At 43.2% G+C, this 26063-nt stretch overlaps 3 protein-coding genes across 3 annotated transcripts; 2 read left to right on the top strand and 1 right to left on the bottom strand.

Moving 5' to 3' along the window:
- The first annotated feature begins 6897 nt into the window (after positions 1 to 6897).
- On the top strand, positions 6898 to 12984 carry LOC133922837 (uncharacterized). Its single transcript, XM_062368342.1, has 15 exons — positions 6898 to 7216; positions 7922 to 8666; positions 8753 to 8821; positions 8897 to 9020; positions 9648 to 9765; positions 9933 to 10031; positions 10118 to 10417; positions 10494 to 10601; positions 10906 to 10977; positions 11046 to 11132; positions 11446 to 11517; positions 11621 to 11710; positions 12174 to 12281; positions 12352 to 12420; positions 12748 to 12984. Exons 1-15 carry the CDS (start codon positions 6968 to 6970, stop codon positions 12820 to 12822), a joined length of 2385 nt encoding a protein of 794 aa, XP_062224326.1. The 5' UTR covers positions 6898 to 6967; the 3' UTR covers positions 12823 to 12984.
- Positions 12985 to 13813: 829 nt separating this feature from the next.
- On the bottom strand, positions 13814 to 17621 carry LOC133922838 (heat shock 70 kDa protein BIP1). Its single transcript, XM_062368343.1, has 7 exons — positions 17468 to 17621; positions 16449 to 16716; positions 16153 to 16367; positions 15830 to 16072; positions 14956 to 15435; positions 14638 to 14875; positions 13814 to 14557 (listed from the first exon to the last, which is right to left on the bottom strand). The coding sequence occupies exons 1-7, from the start codon at positions 17514 to 17516 to the stop codon at positions 14050 to 14052; spliced, it is 2001 nt and encodes a 666-aa protein (XP_062224327.1). The 5' UTR covers positions 17517 to 17621; the 3' UTR covers positions 13814 to 14049.
- A 3591-nt stretch (positions 17622 to 21212) lies between these two features.
- Positions 21213 to 25273, top strand: LOC133922836 (uncharacterized). Its single transcript, XM_062368339.1, has 2 exons — positions 21213 to 21780; positions 23611 to 25273. Exons 1-2 carry the CDS (start codon positions 21279 to 21281, stop codon positions 23880 to 23882), a joined length of 774 nt encoding a protein of 257 aa, XP_062224323.1. The 5' UTR covers positions 21213 to 21278; the 3' UTR covers positions 23883 to 25273.
- Positions 25274 to 26063: the final 790 nt, after the last annotated feature.

Here is a 26063-nt window from a genome sequence, read left to right as displayed (position 1 = left end):
CAACGAGATGAAATGCAACAAGATGAATTAAGGAGATGCAGACGGCTACATCTCTAGATGCAAAATTTGTAGGCAACTAGATGAATTAGGATAGTGTTTAGATGGTTAAACGAAATTGGAGGTGATAGAATCATCCTAGATAGACGGAATGGTCTAAATAGGGTGTTATAAGTAGGTTAGATGTATAAGATGATACGAAGTATGAAGTATGTTTAGTTATATATATTAGATAATATAATAACGTGTTTAGTTGTTTAAAAGTCATATATTATATTCATGAATAAATAAATTATTTATAGAAAATAATATTTTTATATTTGTTATTATCAACAAACAAAACTAATTAATACTAATCATTAATAGTTCCAGTTAATTATAACTTAAATTATCAATAATTATCACTAAATGCCCACATTAATGATTAGTTACGGTTAATAACATCTAATTGCAATTAATATTTAAAAAAATCTTTAATAACCACTGATAGTCACTAATCATTACTAACCGCAAGTGATTAGCAGAGTTAACATAATATCTATAGGTTTGTTCGGCCAATTTTTCTAAATAAGGTGTACAAGATATTGAGAAAATATTTCTAAAATCTGTATCACTCTATCCTATATGAGATGATATGATTTAGACAATTAAACACAATAATATAAGTATATCTAATAACCAAACACTATCTAAGAAGATATAGACACTTACTGTATTCTTCTCTTCGCTCTGGTGCATGGACCACAAATTGATTCTCACCTCAGCAGGATCGAAGGGGCGGAAAATGTAGCAACCAATAGCACGTTATTCGAATAAAGTTGGACATGTTCCAAGAATTTTTTTAATAATATTTTTCAAATATTACATAAATAAAATAAAAAATAAAAAAATTCCAAAAATATTACCTATTCGTCTAACGGTTTGGCGAAAATAAGTGTTCACCCTACCGTATAGCGAAAACTATATTTTCCCCAAACCATATGGTGAAAATAGGTGATATGTCCTAGCGTCAAGTCAGGGGTCTGCGGCAGCAGTTTCGAGGCTATTTTCACCAAACCGTTCGACGAAAACAAGTTTTCGCTAAACTTTTGATGAAAAACTAGTTTTCGCCAAAGTGTTAGCCGAAAACTCCCTACCCCGTGAACCCTACCTGCTGCGTCGGCCCCTGTGAACTCAATCTCATTTCGCTCATCACGGGCATGACCGCACGAGCAGAGGTGCAGAGGAGACAACATCGGTTGAGAGAGGAGAAGAGAGAAGAGAAATAGGGAAGAAGGAAGGAAGGAGGAGGGAGAAGAAGAGTATGGTAATTTTTTTCTTTTTAATTTAGTATTTAGATATGTGTATTTTGTTTTATCTGTATGTAAGATTTAATTAGGGATTAGAAAAATAATTTTGCATTTGTAAATGTTGATTTTAGTACAAATCTTTGTATTATGTTATTTAGAGTACTAGGTTAAAAAAATAAAATATATGTACGCACAAATATTAGATCTCGGTACTTTATTTAAGATGGTGTATTTAGGATTATATTATTGGATTGTAATAATATATGCTTTACACTAAAATATGATATTTTATTTTGACGTCTAGTCTAATGGTTTGCAACAGAAAACAATAAAACAAAGAGAGCATAAAAAATCAATGCAGCACCGAAGTATTTCTATTAAAGTTTTAAAATTCAATGGTAATTAGTAAGTTCTTTAGAATTAAATATATGCAATTTTTTGTTACTCGTAATATGTTTATTTAATTATATTATCTCTGATTTAGATTTAGGACTGTAATATTGATTAGATTTTAAATAACGAAGCTTATAATAGTTTATATTTTAGGGAAAATAATTGATCATTATGTTAGTTAGTTTTAAGTTAGTCGTATTGGATGAATGCAATAGAAGTTAATAATTTAATTGATATATTTTTTAAGGTCACAAATATGTTAAACTATAAAAATGTTAGAGTATTCTATAGAAATGATCAAATCCATAACTGTCTATCTGGTGTTGATTTGAGCAATTTTCATTTACCATCCTTAAACATTCTAACACCGAGGGTACAAGAATGAAGGAGATGAAAATATTGTTCATCTAATATTTTCAACTTAACTGACAGATTTATTATGTTACTATATAATGCATGTGAACTCGTACGTTAAATCTAGTTTTTTTAAAGTTAAAGCTAGTGTATCCGACAGACAAGTGATTGAAATGGTTGGAATGTTGCATGTGACGTCGAGCTGAGATCAATATCCTGGTGCAACTATGTCCAAGAGAAGCGTATGATAGTAGCAGTACAACGGCACTAGTAGAAGAAGAGGATGCACGAGGACATGTAGTTTTGACGGAGGAAGTTGAACAAAGGCAGACGACTGAGACAGAGGTTGTTGTGCATCGACATGCGCTAGAAGTTGAGGAGGGTTAGGCTGATGCAGGGGAAGAAATTGAAGAAATTATTGTTGAGCTCGAGAGCAAGGACCGTAACATAATTCATGAGGAAGAAGCTTTATTAGAATCTGTAAATATAGATGATGGTGGTGATGATGATGAAGATGATGAACACGGTGAATGCTCTAATATTATCATCCTAAAAGAATAGAACATTCCTGACAAAGTGAGGATGCAAGTTATGGAAAATCATGACTTCCCTTAAAAATATGGTTCAAGTATGATTCACTTAAATCAGATGTTTCCTAATATGTCTAAAATAAAGGATGTAGTGACATGGTGAATAGTGACATCACACATAGAGATATTTGTTGATGTATCAAGCCTAGAAAAGTACAGTATCAAGTGCAAAACTCCTAGATACAGCTTTTATGTTCATGCATACAAGCTGAAACATTCAATTCATTGGGTAGCCTCTAGAATGGTTCAGCACAATTTTATGCTGAAAAATGTTAGTCAAAAACACCACAACCTTATTGCTACAATAGTTGCAAATAAATTGTTCATTGAGATTATTCAGAAGAGTGACATAAAATACTCGTTCATCCAACGAGCAATATTACGATAGTTCAAATATAAGATTACTTATCAAAAGGTTTGACGTACGAAACAGAAAGCTTTGGAAAAGTTGTGGGATATATATGAGACTTCTTCTTTCAATCTACCCCGTGTGCTTCAAATTTTGAAGGACAAAACCCGGATACATACACAACTTTCAAGGAGACTAAATTTGATGAAAACCAGCTTATGATTTTCCAACGTGCATTTTTTTGCTTTAGGTCAGTGTATTCAGTCCTTCCAATATTACCGTCCTTTGCTTTGCGTGGATGTTACATTCTTGATTGGGAAGTACAAAGACTAGATTCTCATTGCAATTGATGTTGATTCAAAGAACCATATACTTTATTTGACATTTGCGTTTTGTGGAGGGTGAGAGCAGGTTGAGCTGGCTCTGATTTTTCAAGCATCTTAAGGTTGGGGTTGTCCGTGATCGTTCTAATATTTGCATCATACATAATCGGCATGTTAGGATCTTATTTGCTATAAAGACACTACAAGAGGATTCAAGTGAGCCGTTCCCATAGACTGACTGCTTACCTATTGTGATCATTCAATTGGGTGATGTTCACCTCCACCCATGACAACATTGTGAACACACGTTGGATAGCCTATGCCCTAGCTATTGCTGATGCGGAAGTTACCGACACGCCTCATGTGTCTTAGAGTTCAGCCGTTCTTTGAGCCACCTACCGCACCATGTGCGACGCCTGTGTGAGGACATGCAACGCATCCAATTTAACGGGTATGCCTCTACTGCTTCAATTGTGATACTTCGAGCGCTTTCAGGTTAGACGACCCTTCATGGTGCCTATGTATTACACCTCAGAGATGTACGCTGAAAACGATATCGACAAGTCAATGATGGGATCACTTTGGACACGCTGACAGGTATGCCATTCAGAGTACCATCAAATTTTACTTATGTAACATTGGTAACCTAACTTAGATGAACTGTAATTTTGTAGTCGTAGTGGGCGAAAGTTCAGATTTGTTCTGCGTACGAGGCTTTTACAGAGCTATTCGATCACATGAGGGTAGGAAAAAAATTCCAAGTTCCAAGTCTCTTTACGCCGGCGCCACCAACTGCATCGTGCATCTTGCTATTTCCAATGAGCTGTACTTCGAATAACGTGCATACCTTCTATCTTGGGTCACGTATAAGCGTAAGTTTTGGATATCGACATGGTTTTAAAATATATATTTAATTAATTTTTTATGTAATATGTTTATAAAATATAGTAAAGTTATATTATTATGAAATTATTTTTCGAAATAAATCTAATTGTATTATTTTTAAATATCCAAACTCAATAAATAAATAGTAATTTGTAGCTAAAGTTGAAAATATTGATCGCATGTAACCTAATATAATACTTATTTATGATTAAAAGGAGTATATTCATGCTAATTCAAATAAGAGGAAGGAACCGCAAATGTTGTTGTAGGGCATGTATGTACTTTGAATCCAGAGTAGTTTGATTTGAGAATATATTAATGTGGTTGGTCTATTACCATTCCGTTCCTTATAATCACATGACTGGTATAGATACAACGAATGGTACGTAGCAAAAGTACCTAAACGAGAAGGCAAATAAAGACACAGCACATTAGCCCAAAACCATAAAAATTAAGTTACAACGTACCTAAATGATATATCTGAACTCCAAAACCATAAAAACGTTAAGAAGAAACAATCGACTTTCAAGTAAAAATTAAGTTGCGACATTCTACTATTCGACCTTATTTTTCCTAAAAAAGTAAAGGATCAACTCGAACCGCACAAATTTAAACTAAATTAAAGCTCCAACTCATGTCATCCCAACCTTCACTTAGTGTGCATTTTGCATGCCCCAACGAGGCGGAATAGGATAGCGTTTAGTGACAAACAGGTATCGTTTGTGTGTGTTGCAAAAATGACTGATCAAAATGATCGTGTGTGTATATATATACACATACATATGCATATATATGTATATGTATATGTATATAAGTGTATATGTATATGTATATATATATGTATATGTATATATATGTATATGTATATATATATATGTATATATGTATGTATGTATATATGTATATATGTATGTATGTATATATATGTATACATATATACATATATATATACATACATATATACATACATATATACATATATACATATATACATATATATATATACTAGGAACTACTACGTACTACATCCTTTTTCTTCACAACATGTCAACAGGCGAATTAATTTCAAATAATAAATAAACGAATAATTGGCTAGTATTACAAGACGTCATGCAGTTAGGTATGTGAATTAACATTCGTGTATGTATGTGACCATGGCATTGCCACATATGGAAAATTAGGAGGCCGTTGCACGGTCTACAAACAATAAATATGTCTCGTCTCACTTGACTAGGGCATCATAGCAGTGACAATTACGTGTTAGATGGAGGTTAATTAAAATGATTGCATTTTTCATCTTACTCAATCAGCTGCCATGCATGATAGATGCAATGTGTGGATCCAATCCATGGGCCTCCAGCAAGCAACGCCGGCCGTGAACAGGTAGGCCATGAACAGCACTGCTAAAAAAACATAATCCCAATCGGATTGGTTTCAAAATAGTGATCCAGTAGGTTTTCAAAAACCAACTTAGATGTCCTTATTCCAATCGATTCATGAGCTCTATGCATCTGAGATGGATAAGAGGTTAAAAAACAGCTATAATAAGATATTATTCTAGTTAATCCATAGCTAGAACCGATTAGAATAACATACTATTATTGTAATTGGTTTGTTCCTAGAACTGCTGGAATAATGCCTTATTCCAATAGGATTTTGCTTATTCTAGTCAAGATCAAGCATGAGAAACGGCCCGGAGTGCACGACATGAGATTAGACCCAGTAGTTGCTAGCTCGTCAAATATACGTACGTTATACAGTGAGAGGCTAAATATTATCGTGAAGACGGCTAGAATCCAAAATTAAACAACATACATGATTGTATTTATCGAAATAGATAAAATATCATTGTATTTATAATTTTAGTATTCGTATTTGGTACATCATTTATCAAAAACTGAATTTTGGTATATCGTACGTCGAAAAAACGTGAATCCGACCATATTCGATACATGAGGTGCAGAATATGACACTATAGCCATATTAGACACCTTATATGTCAAAAATCAGGTGTATTCAACACATGAGGTGCTGAATATGTCACTGTAACTCATATTCAACACCTCATATATCGAAAATCAGATGTATTTGTCACATGAGGTGCCGAATATGAACTGTAACGGCACATAAGATTCCCAGTATAAAATGACAACATCAAAGTGCCCGTAGCCGGCACAGACCATATTCAGTACACAAGGTGTCGAATACGGCACTGTAGCACATATTCGGCACCTCATGTGTCGAATACACCTGATTTTCGGCATATGAAATGCTGAATATGCCATATTCGACACTTTATATGCTGAATAAGGTCGGATCCGTGTTTTTTCGACGTACGGTGTATCGAAAGTCAGTTTTCGGTAAATGAGGTAATGAATACTGATGATAAAATTGTTAATACGATGATATATTATCTATTTTGGTAAATACGGTCATGTATATTGTTAAATTTTAGATTTTAGCCTAGAAGAGAGATACTTGTATTGTATCGCATATTATTCTAAATACTAAAAATATCATAGTAGGTTCTTATCATTGGTGTAGCTACGGCTATACTTCTCCAACAATCTTGGTTCGAAGGAATCCAGTTTTTTGCAGTGAACAGAAACGAATGTGTGGGAAAAAGGAACGATGATAAACAATCGGACGGCCCATATGACGACACGTCATCAAAATCCAGCCGTAGACGCCGCACCAGAAGACTCAAGCCCACGCTTGCATTATCCGTCCGTTACTACGCTTCCATTCCGCTAAACCCCCGCATCGCCTTCTTCCGCCGCTCCGGCCATGGAAGCCTTCGCCGCCGCCCCCGCGGCCGGCGTCTTCGCGGCCTCCGGCTCCGCCGCGCGCCCCTTCATCCTCCGCCGCCGCCGCGGGGTCTCGCGCTCCGGCGCCGGCCGAGTGCGCCTCCTCCGGGCTCCGCCGCCGCGCGTTGGCGGCGACGGAGGAGAGCTGCCGCCGCTGGACAAGTGGGACATGATGGAGCTGGATTTCGGTCGCTTCCTCGGGGAGGACCCCAAGCTTACCCTCGCAAAGGTCGCTCCTTTTCTCCTCTGCATTTTTTAGTGCGATTTTTCTCATCCCGAGAGATTGTGAGTTAGACAAAAATGTCTTCTTCTTTTTTCACAATTTGAATGGACATTCTTTTTTTATATAAATGAATGGGAATTCTTATATACCTTGCTATGGGATTTCACATTGCTTCATTATTTTAATGGAACGATCGTTGCTAGTACTATCATAGCAGCATTTGTGTACAGTTGAGTGTTCTAATTTAGCTGCGGTTGCAACTGCTTTTCAGTTACTGTTTTGGTTGTAAGGAACCATTGCTAACTCTATGAAGTATGGTTTCCCATGCCTGATTAGTATGGGACTATGGGTTGCTCGTGCTGGATAGTGAAATTGTCTCACAGTTGACGCAATCAAGTTAAACTTGTTGGAATGGTTGTAGCAGCATGGACCGTTTTTCAGTTTTCAGTTGTACGCTTTAGAAAAAGATAGTGAGTCAAAATCATAAAATATCATTCACAGGATTCACAGGTATGAAAGTGAAATTTAAGTTTTGTAGTAAACACAAGTACTGAGTCCGGATTTACCACCTAGCTTCTAATATCTGCCAAGCATGATGCCATCTGGTATATAGTATGAAAATGCACTCCTCATTCCGTGGGATGTTACCTGATTTTCCTCCATAATCAGTCAATCAGCATGACTTTGCATCTTCTTGCAACACTCTTTCAGATTCTGCTTAAGAAATCAGACCCAGATGCCTCATCCCTTGACGTGGAGAAACTAATTGCCACTAGAAAGGACAAGCTAGATGATATTTTGAGAGAGTTCATGGATGCTAATAAGAAGGACCAGGCCTCTGAAACACCAGAAACTGGATCCCCACTGAATACAACGGTCCCAACAATAAGCAAGCCAACCGAAGGCAAAAGTTCTTTGAATATTTCAAGGCCTGTGATGGGCAAACCGAAGCAAGATGGGCCTCCATTGATTTTACTGCGACCAGCAGGAAGCAAACCGAAACAAGATGAGCCTTCTCTGACTCAGTTGCGACCAGTAGGAAGCAAAGGAAAGGAAGATGATCCTTCATTAACCTTGTCACGGCCAGTTGGGAGCAAACCAAAAGTACGGGGCAAGCTGGTGCAAGATAGTTGGCCTAGCAAAGAGAGTTTAGCTGCTGCAACAGAGTTGAGTGAGGTGGGGAGCATTTCAAGAACAAATAATGTGGATGTCTCTTTGCGGAAACCCACTGTGTATCAGAGTGAAGATGATGATTTGAAGTCAAAGCTAAAAATGAAGCCAAATATTGAGCTGAAAATGAGGAAAGATATGAACGAGGACTTAACAAACATTTCTCTTCTTCAAAAGCCTGGTGTTGCAAAAGATACTGCTAATCTAGACCAGGACAATGTCTCTGCTAGCCCTGCCTCAATTTCTGCTGTAGAGGACAACAGTGAACTTGAGCCAGAAACAAATGGTGAGGTACAATGCTCCCAAATGCAACATGTCATAATAGAAATGGTGCTTTTGAAGCTGATGCTGCGCATATGTTCCAAATTTCAGGTCTTGATGAAAAATCAGTGACAGAAAGGATTCATGAATCATCTGGACTTGATGATGATTCTAGTGCAGGTAAGGAAGGCATAAGGAAGCTGTAATTCGTTTTCTGTTCAACCATGATGCTAATTTTATGTTGGTATTTTCAAGGACTACAGCCATCCGGGCAAAGTTTCATTCAAGAAATAAATACTTCTGCTAATCCAGTAGATAACCAATCAACCACCAGCAACAATTTCTCTATGCAAGCTTTCTTTCAAGGAAAACCTAAAAGGTACTTGCTTCTGGAACCATGCAATTATATTATTTCTCGATATCTGGATCCTCATTCGAAGCTCTTATGGAAATACTAGGCCAGTCTGCTGGTATGGCTGGTTGAAAAGTACACATTTTTACAGTGATTACAACATGAGTACTTCAAGTTTTATTTCACGTCTGTATTTTCTCATGATGATATTCACTTACTTTTCATAACCTTGTGAAGTTATCTAGTAGACATGCATCTTGCTCTTGTTATTCTAGTGTCCTGGAACCTTCTTATTTGAACTTTACCTCTTTAAGGAAAATGAAATGTTCCTTACCACGCCTGCTGCACATTTAATTGCTACTCCACAGACCACAGTGCATAGACCTGTGGTTGCATGACCAGATAGGTGGTTATGACAAGTGCACATCTATCATTTTGGTAACATATTATGAACATCTCATTATCCTCCAATTATGTGGGTCTGCCATTGTCCTCGAACTATTGTTGTCCCTGTGAGAGTGTGTGCTCCATATGGTTGTAATGATAGTACATTCAAGTGTGCCATGCTATTGTGCTTTTTGAAGTACTGGTATCATTAATGTTTCATGCATGTTGAGTCCTCTTACAACTAAATTGGCAATTATTACTTTGTAGGGAAGAGCTATCTGTTGAATCATTGCCATCTCAAGTTGATTCTGAAAAGATGATAGCTACTGATGATAACAAAAGTTATGTCGATGACAGGGGAAATGTCTTAGCATCAAAATTAGAGGTAATTTCCTTATACTTGATCTTCAGCATCTTAAAGTTATGCAGAACAGCAACACTTCTAAGAGTGAATGTAGCTTCTATGGACAAGATGTTCTCCTTTTGAGGGGTTGTATTCGACATTTTAATTCTTGTAAATATGAACCCTAAGTTACTGAGTCACTAATGCAGGACATCACTGAGAGTGACTGGATAAGGTTAGAGCGTTATGCAAGTACTGGAGAAAAGGTTGAGGTGGAGCTAATAAACTGCAGTGCGAAGGGATTTGTGGTAAGTTTTTAGCCAGTTTTGGAATAAATGCCTATTTGAGCAAACTACCATTGTTCTTGTCTGAGTCTGCATAACTTCCTTGCCAGGTTTCACTTGACTCACTGATAGGTTTCTTACCATATCGTAATCTTGCTACAAAATGGAAATTCTTAGCTTTTGAGACTTGGTTAAGAAGGAAGGGCGGTGATCCTTCCTTGTACAAGCAGAATCTGGGATTAGAGGATGGTTTTGAGGTTCACGATGGAAGCAAAGAATCAGAATCTAGCTCAGTCACAGAAGTTGCTGGCCAGGACCAAGGATCTCTGCCATCTAAGCCGAAGTTTGAAGATCTTCTTCGGACATACAACCTAGAGAAATCCAAGTTCTTATCTTCATTTATTGGTCAAGTATGAACCTGAATCTAGTGTCCTTATCATTCTTCTGCATTGGTGTTGTTGTAGTTAACATGTTGGTGTTTCGCAGAGACTCCGAGTATCAGTTGTCCTGGCTGACAGAAATTCCAAGAGGATATTTTTCTCTATGAAGCCAAAAGAAAGTGAAGAGTTGATCCAGAAAAAGAAAAGTCTTATGGTACTTTCATCTCATTTCTATGATCCAACTTTTACTATTGTATTTATGCCACCAAACTTGAAAATAAAAATTTCTCTGAAAGTTTAAATTAGCTGTCTTGTTGGAAAACACTGATATCCAACAACAGGTAGGAGTGGAAGGAAATCTTGTATGGAATATTGAACTCTTTCAGTCTTTCTACATAATGAGCCCGTGACTGCAATCCTTATCATTTTTGTAGTCCCACTTGCGGCTGAAGTGGAAATATGCGTTCTCTGTTACTCTAATTGGTTTGCATAGTATTCACTACTTCCTTATTATGCAGGCTAGGCTTAACGTTGGAGATATTGTTCAATGCACTATCAAGCGATTTGTCTACTTTGGGATATTTGTTGAGGTAGGTCCGATTCCTTCTAGTGTTGTATGAGTTTTCATCAAGTAACGGCAGCTGACTTTCTCTCAAAGGTCGAAGGGGCTCCTGCATTGATTCAGCAGTGGGAGGTGTCGTGGGATGATACCTTAGATCCAGCAGTTTCGTACAAAATTGGTCAGGTAATTCTTGTCAGTGAGCGGTTGTGATTCTCCTGTTATTTATCGTCTTGCTTTTCTGAATATTTTTATCGAAGTAGTTGGTTTTTCAGATCAAGGTTGCTGAAATAAATTTGTCTTTAATCATTTTTTTGAGATGTATTTGTCGCTAAAATGTGAGCGACAAACTCACACGTTTTGTCATGTTTATCTGATGTCATCCTTCTACCTTCAATCTCACAAGAATTGCTCTATATTTTTTGTTCAACACTGCTAAAATGTTCGTAGTGCTATAGTTTTTGCGACTTATATTATAAGAGTTCCTTTTTATTTCCAGGTTGTGGATGCTAAAGTTATTCAACTGGATTATAATAATAACCGTATATTTTTGTCACTTAAAGATGCAAAGGTACCGGTGCGCTTTTCCCTTTATCTCATATTTGTTCAGCATGTCAAATTACTGGTTCCAGATTTTCTTTTGTTAATTATTTCCCTTTCCCCTCTTTATGCAGCCAAATCCATCAGTAGGAGCTTTAGAAGAAGTCATTGGTGAGGATTTATCACTTGGTGGAGCTCTTGAACCTGTACAAGCAGAGTTCAAGGTTTGTGTGAGTTCATTTTACATTAGCATGTGTGCAAACATGGGTTTTTGTCCTGTTGCAGGCATGTCTGTGTCATGCAGAGCCCATGGAAAGCTTAGACTGCTCTATCTGATTTGGACACGTTTTGCTATTTAAGTTTGGAATCTCCATAGAAAACTCAGACTGCTGTATCTGATTTGGAGACGTTTTGCTATTTAAGCTTGGAATCTTCTTACTTCTGATTTTGCTCCTTTTCTTTGGTGGTCTTCAATCGAAGCTAAATGTTCTTTTTGGATATTTTGTTGATTATCTCTTGAGTGTAACAATACCGATATAATTCGTGTCCTGCAATGGTTGTGCCAAGTATACGGCCTTGTACTGATTTACTTTCATTTGTTTTATGTATCTTTTCTCTTTCGACAATTCCACTTATGTTGCAGCCTTGGTCTAATCCTTCGACTTTTTATTACAATTATTTCTATAGTGGCCTGAGGTGGATGCCCTTATCGAAGAGATGCAAAAAATAGAGGAAGTAAGAGATGTTTATAAAGGACGATTCTTCCAAAGCCCAGGGTTAGCTCCAACCTTTCAGGTAAGATCTGCTCCTTGGTTTTTGGAGCTCTCCTTGAAATCTTTTATTCTCTAAACTGACTGCTTGCCAGGTATACATGGCACCGGTGGTTGGTCCCAAGTACAAGCTCCTCGCGAGGTATGGAAACAACGTGCAAGAGGTACGGACTTCTTTAAGGGCATGAACAATGCTATATGCTTATGGCTAGCGTTTAAGAAAAAAGAGTGTTAAACACCTATGTAAAAATTATAATTTTCAATGCAAACAAACACTATATGTGCTTAAATATGATTAACTATGTTGTTAGCACTAATATAAGCATAGGTGCTTAAGTAAACATCTTGCCCTCCACCTAAACACCTGTAACAGTGCAGACTGCAGTTAAGAAAAAACAATTTTTTTTTTTCATAAACACCTCATTGTACATGCTCTAAGGTCACAAGTGGGTTTAAATGAAATTACCAAGTAAACTGACTAGCTTGTGCAGGTGATGGTGGAGACGACATTGGACAAAGAAGAGTTGAAAGAGGCAATTTTGATGTGCACGAATAGAGTTAGCTGAGTAGCTAGGATCTCCATGATGCGCATTTTATGGGAGTAATTTCTCGAGGTTGTTTGAGAACCTTTTGATTTGTTTTGTTTTCTCTTCCTCCTATTTTTTTGGAGGCAAAGCGTAGGTTTGTATAGAAATACTGTGGCTGTTTATAGTGGCATTCTTTTAGCATATCTTGTCTCGTGGCTGCCTTGCCTGCGTTATAGTCGCAGGCTTCCTTCCCCTGATCGTTCAAGTTTGGAGGATCGTTGGTCAAAAAGTTTGGAGGATCTTATTCAGAGGAGTAGCATATCCTTTCTATAATCTTTTATGATCGTTCAAGTTTGGAGGACCATGCTTGCTATCCCTTCTCGGCTTGAATGCACAAAAAGGATATGAATGAGCAGAGCAATAGTTGCAATAGCGGCATTTTTGCACTTGGCGCAGCTACTGAATTAGAATTATGCGGCAATGCAATGCAATCTTAACAATCTAGCATTATTTGAGCATCGATTAATAATCTGGTGATGTTATAATACTCTTTAGGCTGTGGGATCATTAGTTTCTACGGCTTTGGTAGTGAAACTCTCTGCCCTTCTGCTATCAGACTCGATGTCTCTGCGATCTCGATGTAAGACTGGAACTATTCCGTTATCAAAATTAATGGAAATGGGTATCCCTGTAGTCGAAAAAGAAATGAGCATCGATTGGCTCGAGGAGGGAGGAAGACCGAATGAACAACAGCCGGCGGCTTGGCGATGGCAGTGACGGCGAGCGTTGAGCTTCCTAGGCTCAGCACCAGGTGCCAACAGGCAGTCCAGGCCCTTGCTCCTGCACCAGAAGAGAGCAGGAGTGCCATGGACTTGGCCCTCTTGGACGGGAAGGGGGAGCCATGAGCGCAGAGGGACTGCTTTAGTTTACAGTATAAGTATCCTCTTTAGTTTATAAACCTCGTCAACTAATGAAAAGCAAGCTTAATTTGCTTCTATCAGATATCCATGGATAACATGGCGACCAATGATAATCCCGATGCGATATAAAATGCATCTTCTTTTCTTCAAATGAATTCCGATGCGAATCCGCTGTAACAAGAAGAAAATCACAAGGAAGTAAAAAGAAAAAAGAAAAGAGTTCTACACTCAGGCTAGAGACACCGATTAGAGAAACACGACAAGATTAGCCCCCGATATCTGCAAATAAACCGCCACCCCAAGAGTCATCTCGTCACAAAATTTGGCGTCCGGCATACTCATTCATCTACAGCTCGTCGTGCTCGTCATCATCCACGCCACCCTCGCCGTCAGCACCGCCTCCCGGGGCGCCGCCGGTCCTCTGGTAGACGGCGGAGATGATGGGGTTGCAGACGGCCTCCACCTCTTTGAGCTTCTCCTCGTAGTCCTCCTTCTCGGCGGACTGGTTGTCGTCCAGCCACTCGAGGGCCTCCTTGAGGGCCTCCTCCACCTTCTCCTTCTCCTCGCTCTCCAGTTTGTCGGCCAGCTTGTCCTTATCGCCGATCGTGTTCTTCATGTTGTACACGTATGTCTCCAGCTGGTTGCGGGCGTCGATCTTTTCCTTCACCTTCTTGTCCTCCTCAGCGAACTCCTCCGCCTCCCGGACCATACGGTCGATCTCCTCCTGGCTCAGGCGGCCCTTCTCGTTCGTGATCGTGATCTTCTCAGACTTGCCCGTGCCCTTGTCCTCTGCCTTCACGTTCAGGATACCGTTGGCGTCCACCTCGAAGGTCACCTCGATCTGGGGAGTGCCCCTGTTCATTCCCACCAGCAGCAACATAACATGAGACACTCGAATGGATACAACACTCGGGAGTCAGGATTATGAACGCACCTTGGAGCTGGTGGAATGCCAGAGAGGTCGAACTTGCCGAGAAGACGGCAGTCCTTGGTCATGCTGCGCTCACCCTCGAAGACCTGGATGGAAACGGTGGTCTGCTGGTCCTGGTAGGTGGTGAACACCTGCGACTTCTTGGTGGGGATGACGGTGTTCCTTGGGATCAGCTTGGTCATGACTCCACCCACGGTCTCGATACCGAGGGTCAGGGGAGCCACATCCAAGAGGAGGATATCTGCACCAAGGCCAAATCATACTTGTGTAAGTAGGGTGATCACTCCAACTAGTAGGGCAGAAACTATAAGAAGATCGAACCTTTGGTCTCGTCACCGCCCTCGCCGCTCAAGATGCTTCCCTGCACCGCAGCACCAAAGGCAACAGCCTCATCAGGGTTGACACCCTTGTTGGGCTCCTTGCCATCGAAGTAGTCCCTCAGGAGCTGCTGGACCTTGGGAATCCTGGTGCTTCCACCAACGAGGACAATCTCGTGGATCTGGCTCTTCTCAAGGCCAGCGTCTTCCATGGCCTTCTTGACAGGTCCCATGGTCTTGCGGAATAGATCGTTGTTCAGCTCCTCAAACCTGGCACGGGTGAGCGGCTCAGAGAAATCGGTCCCGTCAAAGAGGGACTCGATCTCAACGCGGACCTGGTGCTGGTTGCTGAGGGCTCTCTTGGCACGCTCAGCTTCCCTCCTCAGCTTTCCAAGAGCACGGTTGTCCTTGCTGATGTCCTTGCTGTACTTCTTCTTGATCAACTTGATGAAGTACTCCATGATTCTCTGGTCAAAGTCCTCACCTGAGGGGATTATGCTAGTCAGCCATATAGGGACCGAGTGCAATGCAAGCTTACAGCTAATGTGCTAACAAACTACTCACAAAATAAATCACGGAGTAAAAGCAAGCGCAGATTCAATTCAAAGATAATTACCCAACAGGGTCAAGATCACAGGCATGGACAATGAATTCATCACAAGAGTGTATGTATATATATCCTAAAACTTCAATGCAGATAGCTGGTATAATCAAAATCATTCTGATTGTATAAGAAGCCTAAAACATGGCATAATTGTGCTTTTATTCTATGCCAATATAGTATCTCATAATAAGGTGATGGTACACTAATCAGCATCTTTATATTGCCCAAATGCAGCAGGTAACTAACTCAAATGACAAAAGAACATTTATCTTACCTCCAAGATGGGTGTCACCGTTGGTGGCCAGCACCTCAAACACACCATTGTCGATGGTCAAGATGCTGACATCGAAAGTACCACCACCCAGGTCAAAGACAAGGATGTTCTTCTCACCACCCTTCTTGTCCAAACCATAGGCAATAGCAGCAGCAGTTGGCTCATTGATGATCCTAGCAACGTTGAGGCCGGCAATGACACCAGCATCCTTGGTTGCCTGCCTCTGCGCATCGTTGAAGTACGCTGGAAATATTTACATAAAGAAGTGAGCCACGGCATTGAGTGAATAACCACTTCAGGTAACCTGTAGAATGGTTACTAACCAGGAACAGTGACAACAGCGTCATTGATCTTCTTGCCCAGGTACGCCTCAGCAGTATCCTTCATCTTGCCAAGAATCATGGCACTGATCTCCTCAGGGCTGAAGACCTTGTTCTCTCCATCCTTGATCTTGACCTGAATGTAGGGCTTCCCATCCTTGTTAACAATCTTGTAGGGAACAAGTTTCATGTCTCTCTGGACTTCCTTGTCCTCAAACCTAACCAATTGGCATCACAGTTAGGACACCAGACATCCACAACAAGACATACGAGAAAACATAGTGGGAGAGATGTATTACTTTCTTCCGATGAGACGCTTAACGTCAAAGATGGTCCTCTCGGGGTTGACAGCTGCCAGGTTCTTGGCAGCCTCACCAATGAGCCTCTCGCTATCGGTGAACGCAACCCATGAGGGTGTGATACGGTTACCCTGGTCATTGGCGATAATCTCGACATGACCATTCTTGTACACACCGACACAGGAGTAGGTGGTACCAAGATCTATACCGATCACAGTCCCGAGCTTCTTGGTCTCCTCCTTTGCAACTGAAAATGCAAACAGGGATCCTGCATACACAACAAGAACGCATAAGCGACATTGTTCATTCATTCGCTCTCAATGTTACCAGCACATACTGAGATTCACGTCAGTAAGATTCATTTCAGCCACCTTCCAATTATTCCCGAGACTCTGTGTTTTTCTAATGTGCTAAAATTAGCTATCTACATTAGTGCAACTCCAAAGTCTAAGACTTTGAATGTTTAGGACATGGGGAAAAAATCAGTAGAAAGCTCACAGTTTCCTGCGTACTCTTACATTACAACACAAACTCTTCTTGTACTATAATTCCGATCAGACCAATCACAGATCGTGGCACCAATGCTGAAATGAAATCGGTAGCTACTGTGTAAGTTCTAAGTCAAAGTCAGCGCAGCTCGTGCCACTCAGTTTCGAAAGAAGAGCATCCATTACTCGCGGAACAGAACTACCTACAAACATGAGATCACGGATCCGTGATCTCATGTTTGGCGTGTTCATGTGATTTAGCGTTTAGACTGTTTATAGTACCGCCGTGATCGAACTGAACACTCATTCCTAAAACTCTAGTGACCACCTTTTTCTGATCCATAAGTCTCCCTTGCAAACAAATTTCCTCGATCCAAAACCCAATCAACTCACAACTAAACATCGCAGATCGAGCTCGAGCCGCCTCAGACCACCGGCAAAGCCAATCCAACCGCAGTCCGCAGATCCCGCAGGAAAACAAACCAAAACCTCGGAGAAACTAACCGCACGAGATGGCATCGATCGTAATACCTGCGAGCAGGATGCCGAGCAGGAACGCGGATCCGCGAACCCGACCCATCGCCACCTCGCTCCCTTTCCTCTCTCTCTCTCTCTCTTCTTCTCGAAGCTTCTCTCCCCTTGGCGTCGTTTCGAACTGCGTCTGATCTGACGGGCTCGAATTGGGCTTCCCTCCCTTATAAAGGAGGGTGGCGTGCAAGTCGCGTTGGCAGGGACGTCATGAGTCCGATCTGGACCAGTAGGGAGCCGACGCGTGGAGGTCCGAGCCAATCGCGGTGCTCTGTGTGCTGGGGGAGCCGCGGCCGTCCATCCGACGGCTGAGATCGTCTAGTGGCGCGGAGTTGTGGGATTGGTTGCGTCGCGTGGCCAGCTCTCGTTCGGTGCTCCATCGGAAGGGTCGGACGGTCGGTCGGTAGAGGAGGCGCGTGCGTGCTGACGTAAGCATATATCGGGCGCAAATCAATAGTAGAATCCTGTGTTTTCCTTTTTTGTAAAGTTGCGAAATTCTAGGATACCTTTGCGGAAAAAGAAGAAGAAATACTGTAGTATGTGCTTTTTCCTGAAAAGAAAATCCGAGAAATCAATTTTAGAGAAAATGCTAAGAGACCAGATATGACAAAAGAAAACACTATAATTACACATATGTCAAATCCCAAAAAAAAAATTTCCCCCTTTTCTCCCTCCTCTCTCTCTTTCCCTCTTCTCTCTCTCCCCGTGACTCGCCGTCCCATCGCCGCGCGCAGCGCCGCTCGCCGTCCCATCGCCGTGCGCCGCGTCTACCGTCCCGTCGCCACCGGCAGACCTCGCGCCCCGCGCCGCTCCAAGCCCTGTGCTGCCTCGCTCCGCGCGCCGCCCCGAGCCCCGCCGGCTGCTATAAAAGCGGTGAACAGTATCTCTTCCCCTTCACTCATCGCTCTCTCTCTCTCCCGAGCACTCACTGCCGCCGCCGTCCTCTCTCCGAGAACCTTGCCGCCGATGAGCACCACCTTTCCCTTCTCCCTTCCTCTCTCCTCTCTCTCTTCCCTTCCCCGAAGCGTACCTGGTCCTTCGTCGCCGACCGCCGCCGTTCTCCGTCGTCCGGCCGCCGCTGCCTCTCCGGCCGAAGCCGCCCTCTCTCCGGCCGCCGCCGCCCCCGGCGGGTGCCCTGCCGCCGCCCTCCGCCGGCACGGCCCCCGCCGCTGCGCCGCCGTCGCCCCTTTCCCTCCCTCCCTTCCGTTCTCTCTCTGCCAAGCCGAGCCGGCTGCTGAGCCCACCGACACCGAGCTGAGCCGCGAGCCGAAAACCTGAGCCGAGCCGCGAGCCGAAAACCCGAGCCGAGCCGATCCCAGAGCCGAGCCGCGAGCCGAGTCCAGTCCGAGCCGACTCAGTGGAATATTCCTGGAATATTCTCCCTCTTTTCTTTTCTGAATTTTTCTCCCGGCAAAACTTCCGAAGCCCGTTTCTCCTCCGTCCTAACTCCGTTTTCGTCGATTCTTCCACCGATATTCATCTAAATTCGAGATCTATCCAATCATGTCAATTTCATAATTTTTGTAAATTGTTTGGTCATTATTTTAATTGTTTGTTTGATTGTGCCTTTGTTGTTGTTACGACTTTTAGAGGAAGGAGCATTCGAGGACGACCCCGAGGACCCAGAGTTTGAAGGAGCAGGCGAGGACTTCAACGAAGGCAAGTCCTACAACCGTTGACCATGTTGATCCTATGTTTTTAAACACAACCCGTAGAGCCATCGTTTTAAATAATAAGAGTATGCATGTTTAGAGTAATAGTTATGATTCTTAAAGAAATGCTAGAATAGTTATAACTCAGCTTGTTTATCCCATGCCTTGTCATTGTTACCATTATTTCGTTGAAACCCTAGAAGATTCCCAACATCAACTATAATGATTGTTTGGAAGATTGCTTGTTTACTAGTATGCTTAGGATTGCTTGTGCTCAAAAGAAAGAACTAGATTATTTACATGTGATAATCATGCTTTACAAAATAAATGGTGTGTGCTTGGTGCTTGGTGCGTGTAAAACTTGTGTTCTTGGGAAAACTTTAAAGTAGTGTTGACGAGGGTGAGTAAGGTGCCCCACAAAGGTGGGAGCCATCTTGGAGCAAGGTTCGCCTTTGTGGTGTTCTTGCTGGGAGACTCTTACCTCGGTCATATAAGGACCGGTCCGCTGTGACATCTCACCTAGTATCCTCTCGTACAACCACATGGCCTGTATGGGCAGGACTTGACCTAACCCCTCTGACTTAGTGCGGTACCCACCCGGAGGCCGGTAGTGGCAATGGGGACCAGGAGAAGACTTGGGTAGTGTGTAGCCCAAGGTCCGGCTGGTGATATTGTTGAGGCTAAGTCAAGCCTTGGGATTGCTAAGTGATCTTTCCCGTAATTCTTCTAAAGCCCCTGGTATCTTAGTGCCCCATGGGTGGATATTGTGGCTTCGTTGTGAGGTCGTTACGTCTCGTTATGACGGCTTCACCAGTTGCTAAGGTGGGAGCCCGTTCATATCTTGTGGGTAAAGTGTACAACCTCTGCAGAGTGTTAAACCTATCCGGATAGCCGTGCCCTCGGTCAAGGACATGCTATGGTTTGGTCACAATGATTAGCTTTTTGGCTTGAGTAACTCCTTGGTGTGTGAGTGGGTTGTGTGCCCGTGTTTTCTAAAAGGATGGTTTTGGCTTTGTGCCCTAAGCCTCCTGAACTGTGTGTCCGCTGGCAAAGTCTTGTGGGAACTGGCGGGATGGGTGTACCTCCCCCAGGGCCGTCAACCCCCATAAGCTCAACTTATGTATTTCTCTTGAAAGTGTTTTTATTAAAGGTTAGTCTTTGCAAAATGAACCCTGCATCAATAAAACTAGCTTTCCGCAAAATCTAAAAGACTCTACAGCCTTATCCTTGAACTACCCTTAAGCATCTAATTTCTCCCCTTGAGGTAGGACTTGCTGAGTACCTTATGTACTCATACTTGCTAATTATGGATCCAGATGATCCAGAGGCCGACTTCGCCGAAGAAGGAGATGAAGATTAGAGAAGCCGGTTTCGTCTGCACTCAAGCTGCCTGTAGGGCTTGGGTCGCTTTTGTATGTTTCCGTTGTGTTCTGAGAGTTTGTAAGATTATGCCTTCGGGCTTCTATTGTAATGAACTCTGTATTGTGCCTTATTATCGTATTTATCCGATGTATGACTATGATGTCTACTTCTGTTGTAGTTCGTGCGTACCAGCTACTGATCCAGGGACTGGTATGAGCTACACGAGGTGACCCCAAAGGAGGGGTCCGACAGAGTGGTATCAGAGCCATGCTTGACTGTAGGGCGAAACCTTAGGATTGGCCGAGTAAAGGAGTGATAATTTTATTACAAATTATTTTGACAAAATTTCCTTACCCCTATTGCCTATATACCTTGATGCTTCATTTAACAAAAGTTTTTACTCAATCCCGACTCACTTCTGTTCCTTAAAACCTTGGCAGATGGAAGGAGATGGATGGACCGCCACATACTGCTTGGACGTGCAGGGCTTCCCCCTCATTCTTTGGGAGACCCTGATGAGGTTCGGATATACTCAGCGTCCAGAGTACCGTGGACGGGAGTACCAGGAGCATGGTACCAGCAAATGTGAAGTCCATGTTCTTGTGTTCGAGACACCCGAGCATACAGACTGGCAACCATGGAGTGTTATTGCCTATGGGGCTGAATACAGTGACACTTACCAAGCAGCAGCCCGTAAAGCCCTACTACACTTCTGCGAGAAGCACGAGAAGGACACCGGACGTACCCCGGTGAAATTCTTCCCAGTAAGTGATCTTTCCCGCCCAGTGTGGCGCAACAGGATGAGAAGGTTGGAAGGCCTGGGTCAGCGAGAGGATGACCCTACCCTAGTTGCTACAGTGAAATACCTTCTCGCACTGGACCAGCTATACGAGAGCCACCGCTTCGAGTGGAGGGCAAGTATTCAGAGGGCAGAACATTCAGAGACCCGGGAAAGAGCTCTGCGGAGACAGTTGCAGCAAGTCCGAGAGCAGGCCGCAGCTGCAGAAAGGCGTGCCGAAGATATGACCAAGGCCCTCATGGAGACCTCCGAGCACTATGTCAAGGAGCTCAACCAAGCCTACTTGACATGCCACAGGACGCACGGAGGACCGCACCGCAAGCTCACCCCGAGGAAGAGGACCTTCCACTTGCCTCCTCTTGACAGCGTTCAGCGCTTGGAATTACCCGGAGTTCCCCTCCTGCCCCCAGGAGTCGCCAGCGCAATCGCGTCTGGCAGAGTGATACCCGCACCGGTCGCAGTGCCGCCACCACCTCCACCAGCTCCCGGAGCAGAGCCAGAAGGTGTAAGGATCGGTGACGTCCTAAGAGGGGGGGGGGGTGAATTAGGACACTTAGAACTAAACTGGCTCAAAAAAATAACACAAGATAAACCTATATCAATTTCTATCTAAATGTGCTCTAGGTTTATCTAGCGTGTCTACTCTACCGATTAAGGAAACTTGCAACCTATCTAGTAAGGTAAATTGCAAGAATGTAAATGCGGAAGTGTAAAGAGGGTAGAGAGAACAAACTCGGCACAAGGATTTTTATCCCGTGGTTTCGATGGCATGAAAGCCACCCCTAGTCCACGTTGGAGCTCCACAAAGGATATGCTCCCGGTCGGCACCCGGTCACGGCCTTTGAGCCACCAAGTCACAAAGACAAGGCCTCTACCCGGATGAGCCACCAAACCACCAAGGCAAGGTCTCACCACTAGCCTCTCTTCCGGTTCCTCGCCGCCGTGATCACTTCGGAGCTTGAGCCACAAAGGCAAGGGTCTCCGCATCCCCGCACAAATACCTTGCCGCCTCTCCACACCAAGTCGGAGGGTCAACAAGCTTACCGGCGAGTCACCAAGACTCCAAGGTGCCGGCGTACCACTTGGTACAAGTTAGGATCACTCCTTGATCCACTCTCTATGCAGCTATCAACTAGCTACACTCTCTCTAGGCCTACAAGCACTAATCACTCTCTAATGGTGTGCTTAATCGCCTTGGATTTGATCACTTAAGCACTTTGGTGGCTTGGATGTCTTCTCAAGTGTACATGAACTTCTCTGGACTCCAGCACCTTCAAATGACTGAGTGGAGGAGTATTTATAGCCTCAAACCCGCCAACTAGCCGTTGCCCCAACGGCTCAGAAAATTGTGAGCACCGGATAATCCTGTGATGATAGTAGTACAAGCACCGGATTATCCTGTGAGTACATCAGAGAAACTAGCCGTTGGAACCCACTCAAACTCAACTGTGAGCACCGGATTATCCTGTGATGAGTTAGTTAACACCGGACAAAAGCACCGGATTATCCTATGCCCATAAGTTCATTTTGGAGCTCTCTGCAAAAATTAGTCCGGTGAGTTCATTTTGTGAGCACCGGATTATCCTGTGATGAGTTAGTTAACACCGGACAAAAGCACCGGATTATCCTATGCCCATAAGTTCATTTTGGAGCTCTCTGCAAAAATTAGTCCGGTGAGTTCATTTTGTGAGCACCGGATTATCCTGTGAGGCACCGGACTTATGTTGATTTGAGCACCGGAGTTATGTTGATTTGAGCACCGGATATTCCTCTGAAGCACCGGAGTTATGTTGATTTTGATCACCGGATTATCCTGTGAGGCAAATTTCAGCACAACTGTATTTTGGGCATAACTTTTCGCTCCGAACTCCGATTTTGATGATCTTGGGCTCTATTGAAAGCTTGTGAATAGATCTATAAGATTATACAAAAATCCATCCCATTTGATCACATCAAAATTCATTGTGAGCACCGGATAATCCGGTGAGGCAAATTTCAGCACAACTGCGTTTTGTATTTTGGGCATAACTTTTCGCTCCGAACTCCGATTTTGATGATCTTGGGCTCTATTGAAAGCTTGTGAAGAACTCTACAAAATTATACAGAAATCCAACCCATTTGATCACATCAAAATTCATGGAACAAGTCCAATTCATTCCTTTCTTTATTCCGGCTTCGGTGACTTCTCTTTTGTTGCATCCATGAGACCTACTAAAGCATATACTTGACAAACATGTTAGTCTTATTGACTATATTATCATTAATCAACAAAATCACATACATGCCCTTATGTAATTTAGGCAATCAACCTAAGGGCATGTTTCCTACAGAAGGCCCGATGTATGAAGAAGGATCCGAGGAAGAAGAAGAAGAAGAAGAAGAAGAAGAAGAAGAAGAAGAAGAAGAAGAAGAAGAACCCTTCGAGCGCGAGTTTGTGCGCGACGACAACTCGGAGGATAGCCAGGAGTCCGTGGGGGAGAACAACATTGACTTGGATGGTTACGAGGAGGACATGGCTAGAACCTTTAGTCAGATGAACGACTTGGAGCTAGCTAGCCATGATGACATTGACCTCGCAGCAGAGTGGAGTGCAGCCCACCCTTGAAGCCCCCTTCACCATCAGCAACGGCGCAATTCAAGAGCGCCATCAAGATCAATGAACCGCCTGCCGACCGCGTGTCAAACTTCCAGTAGTATGCCCAGTAATGTAACCCTTGTATCGTAGTGTAGTAGCGTGTTGTGTTTGTAGCAGATCCGTGTTGCTTGGAGCCTTAGCTCCAATGCTCATGTTGTGCTGAATCTTGTGTAATGTAATGCTATGTGATTGATGTTTGTGCTAATGATGTGTGCCTTAGTTAATCGAGTGCCCTTAAAGAACCCTAGTAGCCTATGGTCAGCCATCCCCTCTGGAGCCTTACCTTTCTCCTACCTTCAAGCAGATGCTGCCTAAAAGGACAGCTCGGATCCAGCCACGCCAAGGGCGTCAAGCTCGTGAAGGATATGAGGCCGCTAGTGAGATTCAAGTGAGACATCAACCTAGGGGAAGACCTCGGACCAGAGGAGGAAATCAGAACCGAGGCGGATGGGTTAGGCAAGCTCCGCTATATCCCCAAGCCCAAAGAAGACTCATGGAAGAGCTAGACCATGATGAAGAAGTGAACCAAGAGCCAGAAGGTTATGGCCAAAACAACCAACTAAGAGGACAACTGCCACCCCCACCGTCGGTGGAGGAACTCGTGGCTTTGATGGCAAATCGGCTGACCGAAGCCATAGCTCAAGGCATTCAAGGCAATCGTGGACATGGTCAGGGGCCACAACCCAAAATGACTGAGTTCATGAGACTGAGACCAGCCACCTTTGACCACACTAAAGATGACCCTTTGGTAGCAGATGATTGGCTAAGGGGCATAAACAGGAAGCTGGATGTTGTAAACCCCAGCGACCATGAAAGAGTTCTTTTGGCATCACACCAGCTAACAGGAGCAGCCCTAGAATGGTGGGAAAACTACCAAGAAGCAGTAGAAGATGCTAGTGCCATCACATGGAAGGAATTCCAGGAGGAATTTAGGAGGTATCACATTCCCGAAGGGATCATCGAGATGAAGGTAGCAGAGTTCCGCGATTTAAAGCAAGGGTCCATGACCGTGAATCAGTACATTCGCAAGTTCACAAAGCTCTCTCGATATGCCCCTGAGGATGTGAACACAGATAAGAAGAAGCAGGACCGTTTCAGAAGGGGACTGCATAGTACCCTGAAGACACACTTGTTCGCAAGTACCTACCCGGACTTCAATACGATGATGAATCGAGCCATCATCGTAGAGGAGGCCAAGACTGAAGGAGACAATGATCGGAAGCGCAAGTTTTTGGCACAGAAGCAGAAGCAGCAAGAGAGGTTTGCAAGGCCCAGACCTAGCTACCACCAGAAGCCAAAACACCAACCAACCATGCAGTATCGGTCTCAGGGATATAACCAACCAGCAAATTCAGCCTACCGCAGCCAGAATCCAGTAAGTCAGCAGAAGAGCAGTGGAACTGTTGCACAGGTGATAGAGAGAAACAAGGACAGAGTCTGCTACAATTGCAGAGAGCCCGGGCATGTGATAGCCAACTGCCCACACAAGAACCCTACCGCAGCACGAGCCCCGACAAACCCCGCAGCAAGTGCTAGGACAGCAGCGTCGGGAGTTGGACATGGTGGACCCCAAGCCTCAGGACAGCAGAAGAGGACAACACAATCCTTTGGAAGAGGCCGCGTCAACCACATCGATGCTCGTGATGCCCAGGAAGCACCGGACGTCGTCTTCGGTGAGTTCATTGTCAATTCAACTCTAGCAACAGTACTATTTGATTCTGGAGCTTCGCATTCATTCATGTCCTCAAAGTTTGTTGCTAAGCATAGAATTCCAACTATCATGCTTAAGACCCCCCCTTATGATACGCTCTCCCGGAGCGGAAATTAAGTGCATATTAGGATGCCCCCAGGTGAAAATTATAATAAGTGGGGTAGAGTTCCTAGCAGACTTAGTGGTTCTCCAATCTGATGGAATAGATATCATCCTTGGGATGAATTGGTTAGCCAAATGTCAAGGCAACATAGCTTGTGGCACCCGAAAGGTCACCCTAGTTAACCACCATGGCATTAAAGTGGAATGCCAGCCTAAGGGACCAAAACCCAAGCACATGTTGTGCAACTTGGAAGCCACCACTCCGGACAAAGTGCCCATAGTAAAGGAGTACCCAGACGTGTTCCCAGAGGAACTACCTGGAATGCCACCTGACCGGG

This window comes from Phragmites australis, chromosome 6, assembly GCF_958298935.1.
Source record: "Phragmites australis chromosome 6, lpPhrAust1.1, whole genome shotgun sequence".
Lineage (NCBI taxonomy): Eukaryota > Viridiplantae > Streptophyta > Magnoliopsida > Poales > Poaceae > Phragmites > Phragmites australis.
The sequence above is the reverse complement of the archived record's forward strand: the minus strand, read 5'-3'. Positions and strand labels throughout refer to the sequence as shown.

Coding starts and splice junctions, on each gene's coding strand:
- LOC133922838 (XM_062368343.1), bottom strand. CDS start 17,516: ATGGGTCGGGTTCGCGGATCCGCGTTCCTGCTCGGCATCCTGCTCGCA. Junction 16,717..17,467: donor GCTCGGCATCCTGCTCGCAG/GTATTACGATCG, acceptor TTGTGTATGCAG/GATCCCTGTTTGCATTTTCA. Junction 16,368..16,448: donor AAGCGTCTCATCGGAAGAAA/GTAATACATCTC, acceptor CCAATTGGTTAG/GTTTGAGGACAAGGAAGTCC.
- LOC133922836 (XM_062368339.1), top strand. CDS start 21,279: ATGAGAAGGTTGGAAGGCCTGGGTCAGCGAGAGGATGACCCTACCCTA. Junction 21,781..23,610: donor TCCCGGAGCAGAGCCAGAAG/GTGTAAGGATCG, acceptor TTCCTACAGAAG/GCCCGATGTATGAAGAAGGA.
- LOC133922837 (XM_062368342.1), top strand. CDS start 6,968: ATGGAAGCCTTCGCCGCCGCCCCCGCGGCCGGCGTCTTCGCGGCCTCC. Junction 11,711..12,173: donor CTGTACAAGCAGAGTTCAAG/GTTTGTGTGAGT, acceptor TTATTTCTATAG/TGGCCTGAGGTGGATGCCCT. Junction 12,282..12,351: donor GGTTAGCTCCAACCTTTCAG/GTAAGATCTGCT, acceptor ACTGCTTGCCAG/GTATACATGGCACCGGTGGT.